The sequence below is a fragment of the Excalfactoria chinensis genome, chromosome 2 (genome assembly GCF_039878825.1).
Source record: "Excalfactoria chinensis isolate bCotChi1 chromosome 2, bCotChi1.hap2, whole genome shotgun sequence".
Taxonomy (NCBI): Eukaryota; Metazoa; Chordata; class Aves; order Galliformes; family Phasianidae; genus Excalfactoria; species Excalfactoria chinensis.
The window spans coordinates 8,099,887-8,126,986 of record NC_092826.1 but is presented as its reverse complement, the minus strand read 5'-3'; the positions used below and the strand labels follow the sequence as shown (position 1 = coordinate 8,126,986).

The 27,100-nt window shown below is 36.2% G+C and overlaps 1 protein-coding gene across 13 annotated transcripts in view; it reads left to right on the top strand.

Annotated features, from left to right (window-relative positions):
* Positions 1-549: 549 nt before the first annotated feature.
* Positions 550-27,100, top strand: part of EFR3A (EFR3 homolog A) — a 66,904-nt gene continuing 40,353 nt past the window's right edge. For 3 of the 13 annotated variants that reach the window (XM_072327866.1, XM_072327865.1, XM_072327864.1), the window contains exons 1-4: positions 17,480-17,597; positions 21,241-21,317; positions 22,622-22,749; positions 23,371-23,521. In XM_072327866.1, the coding sequence (XP_072183967.1) occupies positions 17,507-17,597; positions 21,241-21,317; positions 22,622-22,749; positions 23,371-23,521 (447 nt within the window). In that variant the 5' untranslated portion in view covers positions 17,480-17,506. Of the gene's footprint in view, positions 623-774; positions 857-5,097; positions 5,198-5,459; positions 5,510-11,115; positions 11,206-17,479; positions 17,598-21,240; positions 21,318-22,621; positions 22,750-23,370; positions 23,522-27,100 lie in introns of those variants that run through there. The other 10 variants (XM_072327874.1, XM_072327868.1, XM_072327873.1 and 7 more) reach the window with 8 other exon arrangements.

Genomic DNA, 27,100 nt, shown 5'->3' with positions numbered 1-27,100 from the left:
AGCCTTTGCTTTTTCTCGTTATATTTATTGTATTCAGGTCAGAACCACAACCTGTACAGCCTGGATACTGCTTAAAACCATGAGGCGTGGGGACATCTTATCTCCCCTGTCTGGCATTTTTAGTGGTTACTTTCAATTAGCACAAGTCATAAATATTGATACTGCTTCTGTAATTGGTGAAATGAAGGAAACGAGCTTCAAGCAGATTAAATGTTAGTTCTTCACCAGATGTACCACAGCGTGACCCGAAATCATTGCACCACCTATATTTTTACTAACAGTTTGGCCACTTAGACTCACCAATGCAACTCAATAGACTGGTACTTCCTTTATAAGCAACAGAAAGCAAGTATTTAACATTTCGCCTTGCCTGTGTTTCTACCAGGCATTGAACAGTTCCGACTTTGAAGCCTGTTTCAAGGGGAACGTATTAAGACCTAACGCCGCCTTGGATCGACAGCAGCTTTACGTTGGTTTCCGTTCGAGCTATTCACAAAGCCCGTGACGCAGCGTAGCCACAGTAGAACTACAGGTCCCGGCGTGCACTGCGGGGCAGGCAGCGACGCGAAAGGGGGTGGGGAGAAGATGGCGGCCGCGAAACTGAGTCGGAGCGGTGGCTGAGGTGAGTGCGGGGGTTCAGGAAGCGGTTTTTTCTGTGTTTTTGTCTTCGCGACCGCTATTTTTATTATTATTATTTTTCTTTCTTTCTTTCTTTTTTTTTTTTCTTTTTCTTTTCCTTTTTTTTTTTTTTCCTCCTATCGTCCCGTTTGGGAGCGAGGAGGCCGCGTGGGGCGGGCAGGCGCTGAGAGGCGGCGGAAGAGGCGAGGGATTGGGGAAAAAGGAAGAGAAAGGGAAGGTGAGCGAAGAGCAGCGTGACGTCTCCTCAGCGTGTCGTGCTGCTGTCTCTGGAGGGTCCCAGGAGGGTCCCAGGAGGATGCTCTGCCTGAGTGGTGCCTGTATGGCATGTGAGTGCAGGAGGCCTTCCGTGAGACTGCCCGCAGTCAGAACCTTACTAGCCGTGCTGAGGTCCCCTTTATCAGTTTGCTGGCACTGGAGGAGGACTGTGAGCTGGAGTTGTTTCCTGGTGGTTTTCTCTATAGATAATGGGTGCGTCTTTCCACGGTGGTCTTTTTTCCTGGCTAATATGTAATGCCTTCTTTGCAGAGATACCTTTCCTTCGCAGCTGATAGGAGTTGCATCCAGACAGGGAGAGATTTTGGTTTTTTTGCAGTCACTTTGTCAATGCCCCTTTCAATAGGGAGAGATCCCAGCTGCCCGAATTCCTAATCTGGATAGAGTTCCCTCCTGGTGAGCAGTTCAGGCAGGTTGGTAAGGACAGATGTGTGGAGTTCTCTGCACAGGAGAGATGCAGATCTGTTGGGAACCACCTTCTCTATGAGGTCAGGATGAGAGCTGGGACTGTGCATACTGGGGAAGAGAGCACTCTGGGAACACCAGATAGCAGCCTTTCAGTATCCAAAGGGGGACTGTAATAAGGAAGGGGGCAGACTCTTTTCCCCCTGTTGTGGAACAGGTTGCACAGAGATGGGATGAATGCCTTGTCCCTGCATCTACGTTCAGGGTTAGGCTGAATGAGTCACAGAGCAACCTGATCTAGCTGTAGCTGCCCCTGTTCATTGCAGGAAAGTTGGATTAGATGACCCTTAAAGGTCTCTTCTAACTCAGACAAATGTATGAATCTATGAAATGGCCCTTAATACAGCAGTATCTCACTGTGTATCTCTATGACCCATCCTTGGAGGCACTCAGTACTACATTGGATGGACCCTGGGCAGCCTGATCTGGAGGGTGGCAGTCCTGCCCTTAGCAGGGGTGGAACTGGGTGAGCTTTAAGGTCCCTTCCAACCCAAATCTTTATATGATAAGCATTGATTGAACACAGCAAGACTGTCCAATAGGACTAGACAGTGAGCACTCTTAAATAGCTTCAAGCTTTACTGTAAAGTTCTTATTTGCTTTGGTGTTGCTATGTGTTCTTTTGCCAGCACTTTCTGGCAGATGATGTACACTTTTGTGGACAGTCATTACCATGTGAATTTACAAGGCTGCAGAGCTTGCCTGTAAGTGTGCTGCATGGAGCCATGCTTAAGGTAATTGAGGTGCAGATTCACAAATCCTGTTACTGAGAACTAATAATATTACCATTTCTTCCTTTAAGCTTAATGTGGTTACGGAGGTATCCTGTAGTTCTTTGAGCTGAGATATTAGGAGTAAAAAAAAAAAAAAACAACAAAAACTTGTGTTTGATTATGGTACCTCCATCCTGTGTTGGAAAATTTGTAGAAAAGTCCCGTATCAAAATGAGTTTTAACTCCCATATCAAAATCAAGTTAGCCAGTTTTGTATTTGTAAAACTACAATAGATGTTTGCTCTGTGTATTGAGTGTAGGTAAGATAAAACCAGAGGAATGGCCAAGGCTTTGGCAAAGCAGGGGTAGTCTGCTTTCTGAAACCTTTGTACTATACACAAAATAATTTGACATGTATTCTTGAATAACTTCAGTATTCATATTGCCAGAAGAGTCAGTGTGTCAGTGCTCTTAAAACAGAAAAAGAAAAATAGGGGTAAAAATTTCCTGAACTGAATTGTAATGCCTTTGATGTGTGAAAAGGCCCGCATACGTTTTTGATGCTGAAATGGAAACTGGGTTAAGCTGGCCTTTGAGAAAGGGGGGAAGGATTCATTTAAAGCTGCATTTTTCTAGAGACTGTACCTGGAGCCAAACTGTCGATATTTAACAGAGAGCATGGGACTTATTAATCTTGCATTTCATTGGCTATTTGCCTATTGACAAAAGTAACTGTTTTGATCAGTTTTTCAGGTAGAAAATGTGCATGGGGAAACAAGCAATGTCAGAACTTAATGCGTAGTGCATTATAGTATTTTCAGCTCATGCCTGCTCACCAGCCTAGACCATCTGACTGCGAGAGAAGCTTAAAACTGTGCTCTCCTTTGTCTTAATTTGGAGGAATGGACGGGTGCCCAGTTTACAATCTCATTTCGAGTGCTCAAATTAAGTTAATTATTTACAGTGTTAAATAATGGAATTACATAACGGTGTAGTTATAGAAAGAAAATACAAAACCTTAAATATGCTAATTTCTTCAGCTGAAGCTCAGGGGTATATACTTTTTTGGATATACATACATGGTTGTATTGGACCAAGAAAATAATTCCTCTGTTAATGTTTTTTTTTTCCCCATCATCCAGCACTTGAGCCTATAATCTTGTTTTTTAAAGACAATCCTTATGAAATCAGATTTGGTCCAAAGCTTTGAATACTTCTTTATTTTTTTCCCACACTGAATAGAGGCATGTACTCTTAAATTACTGTGATAATCTGAGATAATGGAATATTGGCCATGAGATCTTTCCATTTTAGATGTCAACAGTGTTTTTCATTCTTTCTTTTAAAGCTGAACAGGAAAGAGATGTCTGTTCTTGTTTGGCTTTTAGTGTTGTTCATGGAGTCTTGGGATAATAAGAAATAGTTTCAACTTCTATAATTTTGGATCCTGGGTTATTTGAAGTAAAGACAAAAGATACACATTTGAGGGTGATCAGAAACAATGAGTACAACAAAGTATGTTTTTATTACTATGTTAGTGTTTCTGGAATCTGATGATACAGTGGGTTTCTTCATCCTTGCCAAGTTGTTTTAAAAAGGTTATAAATGAAAGTTTTTGTTAAGAGAAGTAATCCTTACTTGTCACACAGACATTGATATCCTTTTTTAATATAGATTCAAAAACGTTATACTTCAGTTATAATTGTGTTTAGATTTACTATTATTATTAGGAAAAAAAGCCTTCGAGTCTTCTCTTTTGGATGTTGCTCCTAAACTAAATTACGACTACCTTATCATAGTTGGCTTTATCTTTTTTTAGGTGTTGAGTTCATGTTCATCAAATACTGGACTTTTTTTCCCTTCTTTTAGTGCTTAGAATTTATCCTGGTGGCAAATAGCAAAGCAGGCTCATAGTGAGAAGCTTCTTATTTTAGTTAGTGCTGTTCTATTGCATTTGTTTCACGAGATACAAGCATCTGTGGACAAAAATTTGCCCTAGGCCTAATCTGTCTGTGATTCAACATTGTAGAGAGGAAGCTGTGGGCTCCGTTTTGCACGTAGAAGTTGTTATAGCTCCATATTTAGTTTTTGGTCCTGTTATGAATCATAATATAGTTAAAAATCCAGTTAACTAATTTAAAATGAAACAAAAAATGTTCTGTTTGAACAACTGCCTTAAAAAGAAATTTCCTCATATCAAATCCAGGCTGGATGTAGCTCTGGGCAGCCTGGTCTGTGGTGGTTGGTGATCCTGCACATAGCAGAGGGCTTGAAATTCAGTGATCATTGTGGTCCTTTTCAACCCAGACCATTCTATGATGCTATGCAACTATGGTACTTCTGACTCTGTCCTTGGAGATGGACATACAGCCTGCTAATAGGATAGAATATTTTGAATAAATTACTTTAAAGCACTGTTTATAATCATGGGTTGCTCTCAGCAAATTGGAACCCTTCATTGAAATACAGGGACAGCAAGAGAAATATTTCTTTTTAGCAACTGTGAACATTGCTTTGATGTCATTTAAACATATTTCTGAACAAATGGAATGTTCATTCTCACACTGGAAAAAATAGTGTGTGTTTTATATATACGTATATAAGAATTATTAGTGGAACATTGTTTTGTTTTGTTTTTTTATTTCTTGTTTTTGAAAACAGCCACACAGTGTTTATCTGAGATTTTTCCACTTGTGAGGAGGTGTATTTGAGGGGCTCTTTGCATTTAGTTGTTATTAAAATCCACATATGGTGGTTTAATATAGAAAAATGCCAAATAATTTGTACTTCAATATGTAAACGGCAGGTTAGGCTATATTTATCCCTAAAGTGGGTTGAATCAAGTTTGATTTAATGGTATGAAAATATCTAATTGCATCAAAAATATATTAAGCATCTTCTGTTTATAATGGTTTGCTCTCTCATCTAGAATCTATTTTATTAATACTGAGAGAAAAATGTTACAGAAAGTTCCACATAAATGTTTAGCATCATTTTCTTTGTGTAGGGCAGAAACCTTTCACTTCTCTTGTGCTGTGACTTAACATTTGAGGGGGAAGAACCTTGTGTGGATGTTCACCATTCAGCACCACAAACAGCGGCAGCGAGTAAGGTCATCTCCATAAATGCAAAGAAGACGTTTGATCAGACATGAAATCTAAGAACAGGATGATTAAACTTCAAGAACAGGAAAGATGTACATATTATTCTGGTCAGATAGAGCGAATATCTGGGTTTCTGTGGTAACAGTCTCTGTGGTGTTGGAGCTAAAAAATGTTAATTGTCTCATTCTTGATAAGTTTCTACATATATTTGGATGTAAATTGTCCACAATTATTGTTTTGAATTACATTTTTGTTTTCTTTTTAGTTTATACCTCGCAAAATAGAAGACAGATTACTGATTAACAATGCCTGCTAGTAAGTATTGTTACCTTAAATACTTGAATATAATATTTACAGGCTTTTACGAATATGTGTATTTTCTATGAGAACTAAAAATTATAACAAAATTTAAAGTGGAGGGGGGTCAACAAATGACACTTGCTGTTATTTTTAAGATAATCTAGATCTTCATATTTTGCAGTCTCTGTAGATCTCAGCATATATGTTCAGGAGATGTTCACAGTTTAACATTGAGTTTAATGATTTAGAATGTATTGAGTGCACTTTAATTACATGCTTGTAATGAGTTTAGCGAGTGTTTCATTTCGTGGGGAATCGTTTGAGGACTGTTTTTTGAGGTGACTTTATATGTGCTATAAACTGTGATTAGTGGTTGTTTAAAAATACTTTAAAATAATTGTAGTGTTCCATGGTCACATCTATGAATGTCTGATGTGTAAGTGTGGTAATATTTTGATATGTAGTACTGATAGAATCATCGTGGTGTAAAATTCTTAGCTGTAAGTATTTTGAGTATTTTTGGTTTTTTTTTGGTAAGTAGTTGTAGTTATTCCTCTAAATATTTGTGAGCTGATGTAACAAAATAGTGGCAAATATGTATATTCAGACTATGTTGTGGTCTAATTTTTGCAGTATCAAGAACTGCTGCTGCCTTTTAATTGTAGTTTTGGTACTATTAAGGCCTCTGTCATGGTATTCATTTTTTGCTGGGAAGTTGTTTTGCTGTATTTGTTTGTATTCTTTGCTTTAACAGTTAAGCTGGTAAATCAAAATGCTTTTTTTTTTTTTTTTTATACCTATATGAGAGTCATTATTAACATTATTTACCCTGATGCATGTAGATTATTGAAGAGTCAGGTAGAACTGGAATGAGATCAAAACAGCTGAATGCAGTTTTTATGTAGTGAGATACTCAGAGCTACACAGCCATTTATTTCTGTTTACGTTTGATTATTATTTTTGAATGAATTAGTAACAAGAAGTTATTGTAACATTCATGCACATTCATAGTTCTTATGAAATAGCAGTACTTTATTAACATTTTCCTTGCAAAATTATGGCAATAAAGAGAGATTGGATTCTAATGGAAGCAAGCATTATTTTGTTGATAGATAGCAATGTGCAGCCTCCAAGACTTTCAGCTTTCTGTATGTGTAAGGGATGACTTTGTGCACAGATTTAGGCTTCTTATAAGATTCCTCCAATTTCTTTCCAGAATATACTGAGGTAAAATAGTTTGTTACTGTAGAGTGTTAATTTTGAAATTCAGTTTTCATATCATCATGACATCTTTTCTGGTATTCTTCTGCTTGTTTGCATGAGTCTATATTTGTACCTTGTAGTATATTTTTTTTTACCCTTCAGTGTGGTAGGTAAGGAATGTGTAAGTATGGAAGTGGTGGTATGGAAAGTTGGGAAAATCCATGGTTTTGGTCTCTGGGCAATATTAAGTCTTTTGGGGGACTTTAAATTTTCCTAGAGAAAACTGAAAAAGTCATTAGTTATTACTATTAGTTATTATAAAATTTATTTCCCCCAATATTAACTGTTAATCTTTAGATGTAGAAGTGCTGGCTGTGACTAGCAGTGGCTGGGCCTTTATATTGACGCGCAGTTTGTAGTGCTATAGTGTAATGAAATTACTGCAATAGTGATAAAATTGCCAAAGTCTTTTTTTTTCTGTATGTTTTTTGTAGCTGTAACTTTATGTCCTCGTGTGCAAATAGCATGAGCATTAATGCTACAAAATGTTGCTTTCATCACAAGTTGAAATGCAAATTATGAAATATGAGAAAGTAAATAAGATTTCTCATTCATGTTATAATACAGTGAAAGCAAGTTGATTTGATCCACAGCATCTTTATTAACTGATTTAGCTTGGATTAAAAGGTTAATTAGAGTTTTGTTTTGTTTTTTAAATAGAGTATAAATAGCTGACTACCTTTTCTTACCAAGGCTACTGAATAAAATAAGTTTGTAGTCATCAAATATGCAACCTCAGTTTCCCTGCTTTATGCAGGTAATTCTCAGTTTACCTTTACACAGGTAATTTCATTTAATGTGGTATGGAACAGAGCTGCTTTTGGTGTTTTTGACTGCATTTGAAAAGAAAGGAAGAAAGCGTAGCTAAATCTATGAAAACATTTGATTAAGAATTGTAGTCTTGGGCATTATGTTCCAAATATTCATGCTTAATCAGATGCTTCAAACAACAGTTTGCTAGCTAATGAGGTTTGTTGGTATTTTTTTACAGAAACTACTAACCTCCTAAATGGGTATATTCCCTGACTTTAATTAGGTGGTTAACTTAAAGTCACATTTCATACTGGAAAAAACTTTCTTGGAGTGGAGAAATAATGTGTGGTGAAGGTGAGAAGCCCTGTGTAGTATAGGAAGGCTTACATGGGAGCAGTCTGTGTGATTTCTATATTTTCCTTTAGATATCCTCGTCTTGTTTTCTTTAATGTACTTAAATTATATCCTTAATTCTCAAGATTTTGTTAATAGTGTGTGTTATGTTATACTGCTTCTGTCTGGTGATTAGCAGATCATTTTGTGACTGACTGATGTGCAAATTCAGAGCGCAAACAAGAAAAAATAATGATGTAATTTCCTTATGTTCTAATGTTGTATTAATAATATTGCAAAATTTGTTAATACAAACATTCCCAATGCTATTTGCCATCAAAAAAGATGAGCTGATTTTAGAGTTGCACATATCAGTTATGGAGAAAACAGTCTGTAACTTGGCCTGTTCCTGCTTGTGGTGAAGTCATCGTTTTTGATCTTATTATCTTGGCTAAAGTTGCTTTACAGCCTAAAAAAAAAGGAAATTCTCTTTTTAAATATACTTGAATACTTAAAATATAAGTAAGCTATTCAGTCATATTAATCTTCTGAATTCATTTTACTATTTTCATTTTGAGTTTCTTTCATCTACAACTTGAATTTAGTTCCTTTGACGATTCTAGGTTTATTCTGCATTAGCAACTTGACTAATGAGAAGGGAAGGTTTATGATTTATTTCTCTATGAAGTAAAGTTCTGAAATACCCTCATGATGGTTTAAGATGTATTCCTACTTCTGTCTGTGTAAATATTTCATAGGATAATGCATTGTTCGTTTTTTTGTTTGTTTGTTTGATTGTTTTTGGTTGTGGTTTGTTCGTTTTTTTGCCTTTATAGCAAAAAATTTACGTCGCAGTTCTGAGTAATAACTTTCTTCAGTCTTCCCATGTTTCATGTGTACCCTTGTCACTTCAAAATGCCAAATAGGACCTTCCACATAGTGAAATGGTTTTGTTTGTTTTTGTTGTTGTTGTTATTGCTTTAATTTTGTATGCAGTGAAGTTTCTATTCGTTTTCTGAAAATACTGTTGACTACATAGAATAGTGTTAAAATAGTTACATGGTAACTCTAAAACATGGGCATCCCACCTTTTGGCTTGGTTAGGTTGTCTGTTTAGTGAACAGAAATTGTCTTGGACCTTATATACATGTGTTGTTCCAGAAGTGTTGCCTTCTGTTTCTGTAGAACTGACCACGGATGGAGAGAGCGCAGTAACACTGTTTGTTAAAGCAAAGTCTCATCTACAAAACACCATTTTTCAATGTAGTCACCACCATTAGCTGTGCATTTTCACCAGCACTGAACCAGAGCCTGCATGCGGCACTCATAACACACTGCAGCAGCGAAGGTGACCCACTGTCACCAAAGCTAAAACACACCACCCACCACCTCCTTGTGCATATATATATTCACTGTTTGGTCTCCATTAATGTTCAGCAGGCGTTGGTGAATGTCACTGGGTGTAGTCTTTCCTGCATGGAGGAATTCAGTTAAGACACCTTTGTTTTATGTGCACTTCCATGTCAGATGCGAATTTATCAGGCTGCCCTTCTGCTGCCATATGTAACATGGCAACAAAAAGTAATGGAATACTGGTGGGAAGGTTTAGCCTCTACTGCAGTATCACCAGTATCTACATCTAATGTTATGCTCCAGGATAATGAAACAGGAGGCATTACTTTTGGAGCAGGCCTCACAAAAAATACAGTATTGTTAATATGTAAGAAACGAAACATTTTTCTTAAAACACTTAGAACAAAAACATAGAACTAGTGGGATGTTTGACCTTGTTTTTGTGAGACAAACATATCAGCCTGGTTCAGTGGCAGTGTCTGCAATTCTTTGTGAGCTCTCAAAGTGTTCATCAGAGGCATTTGATGATATTTCACACTTCTTCTACTTCAGCTTTGTAAATAATTGTTCAAAAAGGGTGTACACCCAAAACATAATGGTGTGATGGAGTTGTGATTGTGAAGCAAAATATAGTTTTCTAAAATACTCATTATGAAAGTTCAATTAAGGGACACATCAGGTTTTTGAGTTGAATATCTGATTGTAACTATGCATTCCATGTGAAAATTTTCAAGTCATTTATTCGTATCTACCAAGAATGGTCTCACAAACATAAAGCAATGATTTATTTATTTATTGTTTGATTGATTGATTGATTTTGTAGTCCTGGAGCCCCAAGCGATGGGTTTAGCTTGGATATAAGGAAGAAGTATTTTACAGTAAGGATGGTGAGGCACTGGAGCAGGTTGCCCAAAGAGGTTATGGATGCCCCATCTATGGAGTCGTTCAAGCTGAACAGGGCTCTGTGCCACCTAATCTGGCTGTAGGGTTTCCTGTTCATTGCAGGGGAAATGGACCAGATGGCTTTTAAGGATTCCTTCCAGCTCTGAGGATTCTGTTATTCCGTGGCTCTATGATTCGATCTCTTGAGGTCTCTTCCAATTCTCTGATTCCGTTCTCAAATTCCTTTATCAAAACAGAAAGCTTGGCTATGTATTCTTTGCTATTCAGAGCCCTTTGTTTAGCCGATGTATCTACATGCATACAGTATTAGCCATCACTTGAGGCAGCACTGCATGGCACTGCTGTCCCTGTGCCCTGCTGTCAGTTGGCACAGTGTTAATAGTACACCAATAGCTTGGCTTGATTTTTAGATCGTTGTCTTTCCTACACTGAAAAGGAAACTCAATGTATCTTTCTTTTTAATAAAGAAAAATCTGGTAACTTATAACTAGAAAAAATGTACTTTGTATCTCTGTTTTTATTCACTTATGGTATCATCAGTGACTCTGTGTGCTGTTGGTGTGGCTGCATTCACATTTTATAATGGATCTACTTGTGTTTCTCTAAGATCTCTTAATTTTGAGTAAATATTCATTCGTTTGGTTTCTGTTGGCTGTTAATTCTCTCATAGAAATAGAAAACCATTTATGCCAACACGTTGCAGATAATATCTAGTGACATAATTTCTCCCTTCATTGCCTTCCATAAGTTTTAGAACATTCTTCACTGTAGCCGATAAGTGAGTACATTTTGTCCAACACATTGCTTGTCAAAAGTAGAAAGTTTTTCTTCAGTTGTCAGTTTTGTGTATGCAGTCTGAGTATATTACTGTTAAACAATCATGGTTTAGAGCTGAACTTGATGATGCACAGATTAAAGTGATTTTAAACTATGTATACTGAATGCTAAAATGTAACCTAATAAGGTTTTTTTTTTTTCAGGTTTTATTAAAATATTGCTATCATTATTATTTACAGAAATTGCTTTACAAGTGGTTTTTCTATGAGTCGATTAACCTTCATATGCAGCATTATTTGCAATTGATTTCTCAATCATGGGACGAAAGGGTAAGAAGTCTCATGCTGTTTATGCATGCAAGTGTCCTATTTTATTATGCATGATTAAAAAAATAATTGATTTGGGGAGGGGTTAAGCTTACCAGTATGTGATTAAATGCATGCATCTGTGAAAAGACCAGGGGAAAAAAAACTGCTTCTAAAAATGTCTTGGCCTGCCTTTTATATGGCATATGAGCTATTTTTCCTGTCTCTGCTATGTCACAAGGATACCCAGTGTCTCTGAGAAAATCATACAACTAATGAATTCCTGAAGACAGAAGTTAACTCTGTACATAAATCTTGACTTTCAAGGAATGCTATTTCATTTTTAGAAAATGACATAATTCCAGATTAATTCATACAGCAATGAGACAGGAGTGAGTAGAAAGCTGGGGGTAAGTAGGTGAATGAGGCTTTACCTCATCTACTAAGCTGTAGATTATGGCTGATGATCGATTCAGCTCCAAATTTTGGTATTTGAAGGTGTTTAGCTGAACAGGCAGAGTTCTGCTTAATTCCATGTTTTGAGTTTGTGCCTGTGAGGTATCTTGGCAAATTCTGCTTTTTCATAGCTGATGTATTCAAGAAAACATCCTGTGACAATTAATAGTATCCCTTCTGGCTGAAAGTGTACAAGCCTTTAGATACCTGTGTAGAGGTATTGGGGATTTTGTATATATTTATAAAAGAAAAAGATTTGATTTCAAAATAGATGTTTTCACTCTTTTTTCAATTCAATGGCCTAAACAAAAATGAAATTATACCAGAATTATAAAGAAGAAAATTTAGGAGAAACGTTGCGTCTGAATGCAGTGGAAAGCTTCCTCTATCAGTTATTTTAAATGTAATAAGTACTGTAAGTATTTGAGTTGTTAAAGGTCTAGTAAATTTTTTCCTCATAAACAGGTTTAATTTAGTATTAGAGCACTTTCATCTCCATGCTTGCATGGTAAGAGTTCCCAGTAGTTTCAGTTCTGTGCATTTTGCAGGTATGACAAAGCAGGTGGGAATGTGTCAACATGGGTCAAATCAGTTCAAGGCAATTTTTCCACATGCCTTGTCCTAACTATAAAAAGAACAGAAGCATGTTCATACAGTTTAATTGTTTGCAGAGTTGTGTAGAGTTGTTTCAGATTCAAGAAGAAAACAATTTTTTGCTTGTTTTGTTTTGCAGAAGTCTGTTTTTTATATCAAACTAAGACATTTGAGACTAGAAGGTTATCAGCATGTATGCATATATCTACTTCTTTGTATATAAGTCTGTCTTCTAGAGTGAGCAGTTTAATTTAGCAGGATCAGAGTGGTGATGACAAAGAGACATAGCCTTTAGGTACTGAAGATTTGCAGAAGGGTTGATATTTACTTTACATTCCTTAAATACTGCACTGCTGAGTAGAAATTACAGAAGGGGTGGGCTCCTTTTTAGTTAGCTGGGAGAGTTAGCTGTGATATGCAGTTCTGGACAGAGCCTTCAAGGTGTATGTTCACACATGGAATTTGCTGTTCTGAGGAAGAGATAATCATTCAGACTCTAACAGCAGCTACGCTATTTATTCTTGTTATTCTGGAACACAAGGATTGAATCTGGAGCACTTTGTAGGGCTAACGGAGAAGATAAAATATCCTTTTGACTGTTAATAATTCAGATTAAACCAGAAGGCTTTCTTTGATGTAATTTTAATCCTTCACGTGTGTATTAACAGCAGTTAATATTGAAAAATTGTTGTATGAGCTTCTATTTGCTTGGTTTAGCACAAAACTGCTCTTTTTGTGAGGGTCAGATGAACTGTAACCAGACTGTCTTCAGGGAAGAAATTGTGTACAGTGTAATGTACAGGCATGTTGGGAGATGTATTCTTAATAGTTTACGAAGAGACTTAAGATTTTCTAGTCCCAAATAATTTTAGTGTTCTGTATATACTTTCATGTATTCAAATCGGAGCATCATGTTTTGTTAATGCTTGCTGAGAACATTGAACAGGTATAGACAGACACAATCAGGGTACTTACTGAAAATCGGTTCAACTCAGCCATGAGTTTGTACTTACTCTGCTCTTGTGAGGCCCCATCTGGAGTACTGTGTCCAGGTATGGAGCCCTCAGTATAAGAAAGACGTGGAGCTGTTGGAGAGGGTCCAAAGCAGGGTCACGAGGATGGTCAGGGGACTGGAGCACCTCCCCTATGAAGACAGGCTGCGGGAGCTGGGCTTGTTTAGCCTGGAGAAAAGAAGGCTGTGGGGTGACCTCATTGCAGCCTTTCAGTATCTAAAGGGAGCCTATATCCAGGAGGAGAGTAAACTCTTTGAAAGGGCCGATAACAAGGGGAAATGGATTTATGTTGAAAGAGGGTAGATTTAGGTTGGATGTTAGGGGGAAGTTCTTTACTTGGAGAGTGGTGAGGTCCTGGAACAGCTGCCCAGGGAGGCTGTGGATGCCCCGTCCCTGGAGGTGTTCAAGGCCAGGTTGGATGGGGCCCTGGGCAACCTGATCTAGTAAACGTGGAAGTTTGGTGGCCCTGCCAGGCTGGGGTTGGAGCTTCATGATCCTTGAGGTCCCTTCCAACCTGGGTCGTTCTGTGATTTTGTGACTTCTCAGTCTTCTGTGACTGTGTTCCAAGTAGTATTGCAGTATTTTGATGAGCATTTGAATTTTCAGTAAACTCAATGCAATGTAAATATTGTGCTGCTTAACAGGAGGAGATGTCTTAGCACATTCTGGACCCTGTCTGTGTGCCTCAGAACTACTGCTGCATTGAGTTTTCTCAGTGTGGGTGCCATGGTATATTATGCTGCTTTCTGTGTACAGTGAGAGAAAACATATAATTCTGTAATCTGTTATTTAAATATTTGTATGAAGAAAGTTCTGTTTTAATAAGGAAGTGTTTGTCAAATTTCTGTATATGTACTGAAGTCTATAGTTGAGTGCACTTAAATGAGAGTAAATCCATGAGGACATGCAATGGGAAGAGAAGCAGAAAAAGTCTAGAACTCGAAAGCAGAAGTGGGAGTGGAGAAAGGACAGGGGAGGGTGACAGCATCTTGGCAGGGCTTTTTAGTCTCGACTTAGGCATCAGGCATGAACACTTTGTTGAGGTGTTTAGCCAGATAGATAGATAAATATTTTTACCTGTAGTTCACTAATCATGAGTATCATGAGGTATTGCTAAAAGTTTACCAGAGGGAAGCAGAAGCCTTCTTGGAATAGATTTCCCCCTTGCACATCTCGGGGACTTCTTGTTGTCAGCCTTTGGTCATGTTGATGCTTGACCTGTTATTCTTCAGCCTTTTAACCAAGGCTGCTATAATGTCCTTCTGTTTCAGGCACAGTGCCATTGCCTGCAAAGTGCTCTTCCTGGTTGGGTGTCACTCCCCACTCCCAGCAGCGTGGGAACTGAGTGGTGCTAGTAGGGTGCAAATGTTGTAGCCTCTCTTCCATGGATCCTGTAGAGGAGTGTAATATAAGGATGCAGTTCTCTGTGCATTGCTCAGCTGAGTTAAAGAGTGAGAGTGAAGCCAGGATGAACAGGACAGTCCATCTCATACTGGGAAATTCTCTGCCAGGGTCAGCACTGCCCTAGGAGATACTGTTCTGCTACGGCTGCGAATCTGGATGAGCCAGGCAGTCAGAGAAGGAGAGATAGAGCAGGATTGGTGGGATTTGGTCGGTGAGAGCAGGAGGAGGCTGCTATGATCATGTCAATCCTTTACTTTTTGTATTTATTCTGAATTAAATAATAGGTATACTACTATCAAATATAAGTTTTAAAAGGATATCCTGCTGGCTCAGCATGCTAGTGGATGTGGCCCTTAAATGCAGCAGGTATTTTGTTAATGTTTATGATGAGTTTGCTCTGTGTGGTACTACTGCTTGTCTGGAGGGAGAAATAATGCATGTTCATGTGCTTCAGAGGCTGTGAGCCCCCTTTTCATTCCCCTTCACCTTTACTCCAGAATTTTGCCTGTGTCCCCCATTCTGTACTGATTTATGAATCACTACTTTAAAATCAGTATTTATTTTTTTATAAATAGGCATATCATGATGAACTCATAAAAGGAAGTAAAAGGAGAGGTGATATCAACCAAAACTCATTTCCTGACTGCAAGCTCCAAAAGCAGGAATGAAAATGGCACTGGACCAAAATATTATCAAACATAATATCAGTATTATCTATGATGGGAAAGAGATTAATGCAGATGTGTATTTCCAGATGTCTTTCCTGGAATGGGAGTAGTAAAATTTCAGGCTTTTTTAATGTTTTAGTGATAAGAAATAAATGACCTTGTTATTGCCAATAGAATTACAAGTAAGGACAAGAAGCAAAATGAGTGGTAAGTCACAGTGCCTCTCTCACTGGAACTAGATTAATTTTAGATGATAATAATGTTTTAAAAATAGAGAACTCTCCTAGTACCGCAGAGTAGGAAAAGAGGAGGCGGTGTTGAAGAGAACAGAAATGAGCAAGTAAAACAAAGTTCCCATGTGAGAACAACAAAGGTGGGAGAAAGAAGAGACAGTATGGAAACACTGTAGGCAGTAGAACTCGTGAAAAAGAATGTAACCAGAGAACTTGCTGTAATGGAAAACTTTCTTTTAATGGATTAGAAGTCTTTCAAAGGCACCATCCCAAAGATACTATCTTCTCTGGGGATTTGTTTTAATTGCTAATGGTTCTGAAAAGAGTGCTTTGTTGAAGAAGCTTACTGGTAAGCTTTATTTAAGTAGGTTTTTTGTTTTGTTTTGTTTTAATCTGTTTCTTACGAGGTGCTTGATGTGTGTGTTGTCATCTCTTGTTTTTATGAAATGCTAATAGATTATTTTTACATGCTTTTACTTATTTTCACGTCTTTCCGTGTTGATCCACATATAAAAGCACTGGTCTTGAAGTCGTATAAAACCAGAATTAGATGCATAAATTTACAGTAAGAATATATTTCAAGGGGAAAATTTTTGTTTGCTTCAAATTAATTAAGCACCAAAGTATTAAAAGTAAAATGGACAGTGGTCAAATGTAAGTTCTGGGTGGAATTTCGTACATCTGCTGTTGTCTTGAGATTTTGCTGTCATAGGGGTGAGAAGCTGACATCAAGATGACTTGCTTTCTTCAGGCGGAAATTGGATCTGCATACTGGATGTTTTGTTTGCAGCTTCCCAGTGGGGAGAGGATAGGAACTAGCTGAGTAAAGGCAAATGCTGCTGGAGTAAGAAATAGATTAAGAGGTGATTTACTCCGAGTCCTCTGTTTTCCCCTGGAGCACCAGAGGGACACTACAGTGGCTGATAAGCACGTCCTTGGGGCTTTTGTTCTTTTTATAGCAGGTTGGAGAATATTTCTAATTAACTTCCTTATAGGGACAGAATAATTCTTCTTAAGTATTTGATCTGTTTCTAGTACCAGAAGGGGAATGCCCTTGAAAATAGTTTCAACTCTGAATTAGATCAACTGATGTTAACAGTTCACAGCCAGCTGGGTAGGGTTTGTGTAGCTGTCAGTGTGAGTTTCACTTTCCTCTGCATACTTGAAGCAAATTTATTTTTGCATACAATTGTCATCTCAAATATAAGAAAATAACTAAAATTTATTTGTGTTATGCAAGTGATTGTAAAGCAGGAAGTAAAACAAATGAGATGATGGAAAACAATGGGAAGCTGGAAAGTAACTTAAAAATTGCTGACCTCAGAATGGAATTTCTCCCTGATGTACCATACCCTTTCTGAGCAAGAATGTAAAGGGTTAAAGTCCTGTAATCCTTGCTTACGTTTTCAAGTATTATCAGAGAGAATGTTAATTTTACTAAACTCCTTAAAATGAAAGAACCATTAACATTTAAATATTTATGTTTAAAATGCCTTTATAGTTAGCAGTCTGTCTTATGTATTGTTTTCTGGTCATTATTCAGCAAGATTAGCAAGGTGTTTTGCCAAAATACGTATCAGTGGCAACCAAATGACTAGAAATATTTTCTTTTGAATATGCTGATGTTCTTCTTTGTTGTCATATACGTGAGAAAACTGCATGTTCCAGGGAGCCTGAGGTAGTGAAACTGGCTTTATTCAGTCTTATTTGGATAGATGTAAATCCCAAATTGACAATATACTTTTTTTTCCCCCCACTTTCTTATTCTTGGCTTTGTTAAGAGAATTTGATACTGAAGTTTTTCACGTGTTTGTTGGCTTTATGTAGATGTCACAGAACTAATCAGATAAGCTTACAGTATCACAGAGCCTTCTCGTGAGGTAACTGCTTCTATGCTAGTGTGAGAGAGCAACTTTCTGAACAAGGACAGAGTACTGGCAGTGAAGTCATACCCAGGATGAGGCAGTACGTTCAAGTTCCAACTATTGAGCAAGAAAAAGCCTATGATTATAATTCTGCTTTTGAACCAAGACCGTGTATGTGTTTGGGTAGGTGAAACAATTGTTTTATGATTAAGTGGACTATTTCTTACTACTGATATTGTGTCGAATAAATGCTTGTAAAAAGCAGTATCCTTGCAGTTGATAAATGTGAGCTGTTGCAGCTTTAACATGTGAAATGTTTGTTATGGGATCCTTTGAGCAGTAGATAACATGCATTTTGTTATCGTGGAAAATCCCACTGTTGTTGAGATTTAAATATATGTGTTTGTGCACTGTTATAACAGCGTAAGCTTCCCTGTAGATTGATGTTAACTTTCATTATTTGCTTGTATTAAATGGCATTAGGATGGGAGATCATTAAGGGCAAAATATGCCTGACACCAAAAGGAAAAGATCATTGAAGCTGGGGAGACAAACCTGCTCGAATTGGAACGTGTTCCTTTTACCCAGCTTACTGAGTGCATCCTGCAGAGCTACAGAACAGCTTTCTTGTCTGTAGTAAATTCGTTTTACTTGGATCAGGTTTATCTTGGTTAAATTGATATTGAAAAAATAATTGATTTTCAGTGGCATCATAGTGTTCTTCTTTCCTGGTTTAGGTGGTGGAATGTTTCAGGTTTGTTTGTTTATTTATTTAAGCTCAGTGTGCTGTTGATATACATTCTTAACACATGATAATTCCGTGGTATTAATTCTTTTTTTTTTTTTTTGCCTGTGATTTTTTTTTTCTTAATATCTAGTTCATATGTTTCCTAGTTATATCAAAACACTAAGTAATGATAAACAGTTTTTCAGCAAAGTATGTGTCATGCCTTGGTTATCGGCTTCGTGTTTTCTTTCTGTTTCTTGCCTTCTTTTGAGAGCTTTAGTTTTTTTAATAGTGTTCTGTTCAAATTTCTTCACTCAAAAAGCCCTCTAAGGCTGAAAACTTGGATAGATTAGCTCTAGCTTTCCAATACTTCAATGTTGCATTTAATTTTAATGTAATTTAAAATAAAGAAATAAAAATGAATGAATTTTAATGATGATAGTGAATACTTTGAAGTGGTGTTTGGTTTTTTTTTTTCCTGCCAACTGTTCTGTAATTGAATAGATAACAGTGGGAAGATACTACTGCAAATCCAAGAAGGGTAGGTTTTTCAAATCTGATGCTATACACTTATTTGTAGGCCTTTTTTGATCTCAAAATTCACTGTACACCTTTCATTTGAAGATCAGCATTAGGACAGTATTGGGTTTCCTTTAACTGAAACCATCCGGTTAGGCTGTGAGAATGAGATTGTATGCTGTTATCTGATACCTCACCCTTCTCAATTGAAGGGCTGTATCCAGGTTTTATGCTCGATTTATGTGGCTACCATAGCTCTAAAATATTGTTTTCAGACCTAGTTTGTTGCAAGAATTTTCTGATGTGGTTATGTTAAGAGTGAAAAACAAATTATAAAAGTATTTATTTACCTCTGTCTTAAATGTAATATTTTATGAAATCTTCTGTTATTACTATAGATAGATATATATAGATATACATATACATAGATAGAAAAATATTACTGTTATTGTATTAATATTTTGCTTTAACAAATAGTAATCAAACACATTATTTTCCTGGGAAATTTAACTTCTGTGAAGGAGAACACCCAGCATGAAAGCAATGGTACAAAGAGTATTGAGTTAGGTGCTGAGCTGCATATCCAGTTAAGGAAACATTCAACAAAGTTAGGCCCTATTTGGTGGATTTTGATTGTTTACTTGAATTTCACAATACTGTGTCACATGCTAGACACTTAATAGAAACTCCTACCTTCTTATGGTTTTACTTGATTTTATAGTGTTGCAAAACACTGATCTTGATGGAATAAATATGTACAACTATTTTTGTTATAACATAAGAAGGAACCTCTTGATTCACTGACATTTAATACGTTTTCCAGTGACATATGAATTGGCTTTGATTTTAGTCACTGAAAAACTACATCTCTTGAATAAATGTGGAGTTTTACATTGATTAGGCATCCAAGAGGAGGATTTGAACAGAAATAGTTTCTCAAAGAACTTTGGTAGTAGTAACAAAGTAGCACTTCACAAATAAACCCTCTGTGATACAGTTCTTTATTGCTTGAGTATGTTTTGTTTTTATAGCTTTTTTTGAGGTCCTAATTTGCATTCATCTTACTGATCATACACTCATTCATGACTTGAGTGAAAAGACTAGCAAAGAGAACTTAAGAATCCAAAGTCTGATTTCAAAAGCAAAGATAACTGTTTCCGAATAAATAAATTGCAAGAATGAATTTATGAGACTCTGAGTAGAATTCAGGCATCTGTCTAAGAAATGGTAGCATCACAAACCAGTTCAAATAGAAAGTAAATGTCTACTTATGCAGAGCCTTGCAATAAAAGAGTACAGCAGAGGAAGGCTTAGTCCTGAACTCCCCAGATGTTTTAATAAGTGTGGTGCAAAACAGCTATGATTTCTAAAATAAAAGAAATGCAAATCATGGTAGGTTTGTGTGGCAGTTCTTAGCAGTCTAATAATTTTGGAAATAACTGGTAAGCAACAACATTATCCCTAAGGTAAACTTCATTCAGTTCCTTTTTTTTGAGAATGTGATTAGTTATGTGTAGGTTTCACTATTTTCAGCTAATAATTTTTGAGTACATACGAGGCTAGCTTTTTGCAAGATGATTTTAAGGTAGTTAGCTACACTGAACTGCAGTATGAAAGACTAGGCAATGATCTTCATGCAAACTTGGCATACAATTAATCAGTATATTATTGGAATTGTTTCAGCTTGGTGGTTTTTGTTCATCAGAACTGCTTTATTGTTGGTCTGAGACCTGACCGGTGATTTAGTACGGTGTTTCTACTGAAATGTTTAAAATCCAGTGGCTGAAATGCTTATGTTCCTTGGGAATAAACCTTCACTGAACAATTAATGGGACAAATACCTAGAAGCTTTCTTCATGCATGCCTTGAAGTTTTTTCAATTTAGATGCTATTTTTAATAGAAACTGGAATTATTCCAAGGTTCTAGTAGTCCTGAATCTTGGGAGGGAAAGCGAAACACATACTTCATAAGTCTCTATTGTATTAGAGGATCTTTTAAAATTACTAGAATTGCAAGCTATGTTTATTGCTATGAATGTTGTTGTATGAATACAGTATCAGCAGGAGAGTAGAAATGAGGTCAGAATACTTTTTGCCATTCCAGATGACTGTCTTCTTTTCTGATGCCAAGGAAAACAGCAAAATAATAAAAGAAGAACATCTTTTGATTGTGCTTTATATCAATTTTTATGATTCCCTCTATAATACAATGAAGATTTCATTGACTTCATGGAGAGAATATTTGTTCTGTTTTGAAATGATGGATTAGAATGAACATAAAAGAGCAAGTGAAAAGTAGTCTTGGTTTTAGTACTGCTAAACTTTGAAATTCCTTGATCTTTCCAAACACTTTTAGGTATGGCTTGATGGCAGGTACATTTCCAGTATGCAGCGTGTTTGCATATTCTTGCATGTATTGTTTTATAATAGTTTTTTTCAGTTACCTTAATTTTGCTTAAGTGCTGGAAGTAGCAAGCAACTGAATTCACTATCTGTTTCCCTTCTTCTGCTCACTTAAGCTGAAATTACCAGAGCTCCTAAAATTTTGTTCTAAATTCTGTCGGATGCATCTCTCTGCAGGAGTGTGCTGTTGCTGTGCTGCTTTACGACCTCGTTACAAGCGTCTGGTAGATAACATATTTCCTGAAGATCCAAAAGTGAGTGATGACTTAAAATCATAAGGGTTTTTTGGTTTTTGTTTGTTTGTTTGATTGTTTTTTGTAGCAAACACTTGAGCATTTATTTTTATTTCACGTTACACAGCAAATGCTGCTGTAATGCTTCACATCTTTGACAGGGATTAGCAGAAAATTAATTTGGGTGGGAACCTCTTTAAATAGTTGACTAACTCCCTTATCAGAGCAGGGCAGTGCATACTGAAAAGAAAAAACATAAGCGTGTTTTCTTCAACTAAATAAAGATTTAATTAAAACTTGGTATTCTGCCACAGAGGTAGCATCTGACTTCATAACAACTTAGAACCATGAACACTTTCTTTGTGGATGTGAACACTTCATTTGAATATTCTAGGAGTTTTAATAAAGCTCAATGATTCTTCTCTGTTGAAATAATTTCTGTGTTAACAGTTAATGATGCTTTTATCTGTACTTAATCATGATTGTGCAGTGTAATGGAGAGTGCTACATTTTTTAAAATGTGTTACTATATTTTATCTGTTATCATTGAAAAAAAAAGAGCAGAGCAGACAGAATTTGTATAATGTTTGGTTTGTAATTTGCAGAGTACATGGGCTTTTTATTAATATGTATTGGTAATGAGTGCTAGTTACTGTTTATGTATGTTAATGGCTTTAAATAAGATGATTTGTGTGTATACTAAGCTCTGAAAACATGGTGTCATATGGTTTTGTAGCTTTATTGTAATTTCCTGGTTTGATGCAGATATAGAGACACCATAGCTGCCCACAGTTGTAGTTTTACAGCTGTCTATGAATGTCTCCAAGCTGGTACATGGTGTTTCACTGTATTACAGGGCTTTTCTGAAAAATATTAGAAAACTTGGTTGATAAGATATACTTAACTGCTACTGATTATGTTTAATGCTTCAGTCATTTGTTTGGAAAAGATAATGTTTGGAGAACTTCCAGGAAAATAAAAATGAAGATGTCCACATCACAATTCACATTGGAACCAATACATTAATCTCTGCCTGATCTTGTTGTAACTGTTAGCTTTCAGGTATACTGTATTGCAGCCTTGTCCAAGACGTTACACTGAAGAAGTGAAACTTCAATTATATATTTACACAACATAATTTTTGAAGTTTTTGGAGTTAAAGTTTTTGGTTTTTGGAGCTAAAGCTTTTGGCTATTTTGTGTGAAAGTTACATAGTTTGTAATCTGAGTCAGATCTTTGAATAGGCAAATGGAAAATGCTTTGAAAGCTATTTTATTTCTGTAGATTTAATTATTTTTATTTTTATTTTGTGTATCTGTTTTTAGGATGGACTTGTTAAAGCTGACATGGAGAAGCTGACTTTCTATGCTGTTTCTGCACCAGAAAAGTTGGATCGAATTGGTGCTTACCTAGCAGAGAGACTGAGCCGAGACGTTGTCAGGCATCGCTATGGGTAAGGAAGTAAGTCACAGCATTAAAAACAGATGCTAATAGGTAGCTACAAGTAGGGTCAAAATAAAGACTATGAGTTTAGAAGGTAAGATGTAGTCAGAATAAGGAGAAAATTATAATATGGAAATGATGTATGAAAATACTGAATGCAAGAATTGGAAGAAAAAAGCAATATCCATCAGAAGCCATTGTCTTTGGTGTAAGTGATATCAAAAGATATTTTTATAACTTTATAGAATGAAAAAATGGCAACTTATTAGGATAATTAATTTTACTTATTTTCTTTTTCATTTAATTAGAATGTACTCTCACTGTGCAGAATTGTGGATAATTTGATGGCTTTCCTTAGTGGGATTTGGATTGGTATGATACAGAGTAGAAAGCTGGGGTCTAAAATTGAAAACAAAATGTTCTAGAATAGAACAGTTATTAACATATTCATTCCTTCAAAAGATTCTATTTGACATAATATAGAAATTATTCATAATATAGAATTTATTCTTCTTTAGATCATGTGGAAGATGTACCTTCACCCTTCCTTTTCTAATATTTTTCATAACGAAGACTTAATGATAAACATTGCACATGTGTTTATGTTAGTTTCTCCACAATTAATTTTCAGATATGTTTTAATTGCCATGGAGGCATTGGACCAACTTCTAATGGCTTGCCATTCTCAAAGCATAAAGCCGTTTGTGGAAAGCTTTCTTCATATGGTGGCCAAGCTTTTGGAATCAGGAGAGCCAAAGCTGCAAGTACTTGGAACTAATTCTGTGAGTCAGCTTGGATGCTAAATTAATCAAACTTAATTTTTGCTTATTTGCTAAGGCAAAATAGTTTTTGAATTCACAAAATATCAGTCAGCTGACATGAGCTGAGAAGTTTCTGCATGTGGCAGGATATGATGTTTGGGCCTAAACACGGAACCTAAGCACAGAATGTTTACCAGCTGGAGGCAGAAAAATCTGTTTCCTTTTAGTCTCAAAATCTTTTGATGATTGCGCTCTGCAGAAGTAACTTCTTCTGGAAGAAATAGGTTGTTTTGTGAATTGTTATTTTGAATCTTTAACAGACCTCCTACAGACATTGTGTAGATATGGAAATGTTTTTTTTTTTTTTCTTTCTGCAATTAGAGAAGTTATGTGAGAAAGAGGAAAATGCCTCTCTCATGGCACTGACACTGGAGAAAGACTCCTATTTATTAGCTTGGAAAGTAACTGGATAACAGAGTTTTTTATATTCTTACTTACTATTCTATCTTCTTAAGTGTTTTGGGATTCAGATCTTGACTTGAAAGACTAAACTGAAAGCACCAAAATGTAGATCTAGTTTTCTGAATAAATTGTAATTGATGTAACCAATATTATATTGCTGTTGTTCTTTGGTAATAACCGTGATATGTTAAAACCACTGCAACATAATTCTTAGAAATATCAGGATTGGGTGTGGACTGTTCTTACCTAAACTGATTAGCTTTACAAGAAGTAAAAGAAGTAAACACTTGCATTTAATGTGGGTTGTTAGCTGTAGGAATGTTCTTTGTGGATTCTGTATAGCTGTTGGACGTTCCTGTGGACATGATTCCTAGCTCAAGGAGTCAAATGGAGCTGTACTTCAGGGAGGCAAGGTATATTACAGTGATACCACTCTGATGTAGAATTTCATGTTAGATTTGAACGCAGAGGATTTTTGCTGTGACAAAGGGGAGGAGTTTCCCCTTTATCTCAGACTGCCAGGACAGTTTTACTGATGGGAAATGCATTTGAACATATGCACATATATATGAGTGTATATGTTTATACGTATAGATAATACGTATATGATAAAAGAATCCATCTCCAGTGACATAGTTAAGCTTTATTAAGGATTTTAGAGACAGGATAAGAGATAACAGTTTTAATCTTAGAGAAGGTAGATTTAGATGAAGAATAAGCAAGGAAGTCTTTACTTAGAAGAACCTGTTGCCCTGAGAAGCTGTGGATGCCATGTCCCTGAAGTTGTTCAAAGCTAGGTAACGATGGGATCTTGAACCTGACAAGCCTCATCTGGTGGGAAGGTGTCTGCCATAAGGTCTCTTTTAACCCAAACTATTCTGTGTTTCTCTATATGTATTTTCTTTAATAATTTGAGCTCTACTGTCCTGATTTATTTATTTTTTTTTATTTGTTTGTAATAGCAGTGCCTTGGAATGAACCCTTACAGAATGAGAAAATAGCTTTGGAACTTATTTTCCCAGTTGCCCAATGGAAGATGTATGTCACTTTCTAGTTGTTTAAAATCCTCAGTGATAAACAGTTACTGTAAACCTCCATTTTGTTATACAAAGCACACACTGCTTCCAAATGAATATTGAACAGAAGTTCACTTTACGGTCATCTGTTTGATATCGCTGTCTATTCCTAATGAGGCCTTTTATGAGCAAAATGGATCAATAGATTTCCCAAATTAGGAAATATTTCTTGTTTTTCTGTCTTGAAACTTGATAAGCAAGAATGAGATGTTAAATTCTGTTAGGAGAGTGAATATATGGATCTGTAACAGTATTTCAAAGGCTAATTTTAGTCTATTATGCTAATTTCTCTAGAAGCCCAATATAGTCAATAGAGAGAAAAGTCAATTTGTGTTAACTTTAGATGAGGAAACTATATTGGCAATGAAATTTTCTTTTACTGAGGACATTGGCCTACTGTGATCTTAAATTAATTTGAGGTCAGGCATGGAGAAGGTTTATCATCCCATTTAGTCTTTTATAGCTGTTTTTCTCCTTCCAAAGAAGATGCAGATGGTGAAACATAACTGAATTATCCTTTATCTGCTTCAGTTATTCTAATGTACCACTTTGAAGGGGAAACTGGTACTGTCTGGAATAGCTGAGTAAAACATAAGTTGGGGAAAAGTCACCATTTTGGAAGGCTTCTGTATTTTTGTTGTTGCTGAAAATGAATTTCATACTAGCTTCTGCTTATAATCACAATCATATTCCATATCTTTCTAAGAATATGTTGGTTATTTTCCATTCCAAAAGTGACTTCCAAACCTTCACAGGAATACAAAGGCAGTTCTGGCTTTCAAGTAAGATTCAGCTGTCTTGTTAGCTTTTTTTTCCTCATCCTCATTCATCTGTGGGAACTCTTGTGGGTAGTCATAGCTGGGGCTTCAAATTAAGAACAAACAAACAAACAGACTTATTTACTGAAATACTTCTTCAAGTTTGAAGTCTTGGAAAGACCTGAAAGTTGCTAATGCTCCTTCAAGGTTTTTCCTTTACTTGTAAAGCTTAGGTTCTTGGAGGCAGAACTTTTTCTATTTGGTTCTCCATGGAGGGATCCTTAGCTGCTTTTCCTGCTCCTCTGTACAAAACACTGCTCATTGCACCAGGACTCTGTGTGCCTCACTTACTGATGAGTTACAGAGGTGCGGTTTAGGGGCATGGTGGTGATGGATTGATGGTTGGACTGGGTGATCCTATAGATCCCTTCTACTTTAATGATCCTGTTTCTTACCAAAAAAGCCCACAGTTTGTATTCAGCTCTTTGACTTTTAAAATTATTATTAATTATTTTTATTAATTTATATTGTAAATTCAAAGCTGAAAATTACTGTTCTGGAAAAAAAACTGTTTCTCTTTTTCATTTTTGTATTTCTTGTGCCTGCCCTTCAAATTAGTTAATTATTTTCTATTTTTTCATGTTGCATTTGTAAATTGTTTGATTCTTACTAGAAGTTTTGTAATAACATAACTGTAAAAAATCTACTTATGCAGGTATTTGAGAACAAGTGAAATTGAATAGTGAATGTGTTGAACTGTATTATTTTTTCATTTTTGAAGGAGGTTTCAAATTGGCAATGTCTGTAAAGTACAGAAAGTCTGTTTCTATCTTGGTAGCTATTTTTACTAACCGTGTGCTAAGACAGCATATGCTGGTGGGGAAACTGAAAAAAATGTGGTAAGAAAAGCTGTTTGTTCCTTTGCTTAAGTAATATAGACTCTGAAAGCTGATTGCAGTAAGTTCATTATTTGGAAATTTACTGAAGTGCTAAATTTCTCTATTGATACTGAAATTCTGTAAATTGCTTTAAGAAATTATGTAGAATAACTGTATGTAGCAAGAAATAATCTTGCTTTGTACAAATAATAAATGTGTTCTTAGATCCATAGTTGTTATGCTATTATAGTTAATTCATTCTTGTTTGCTCTTCTTAAAAAGTAATAAGCATCTCCAAACTCCTTGAAAGGAGGTTGTGGCAAGGTGGACTTTGGCCTCTTCTCCCATGTAACTAGCAATAGGACTAGAGGGAACAGCCTTAAGTTGCACCAGGGGAGGTTCTGGTTGGATATTAGGAAAAAGTTC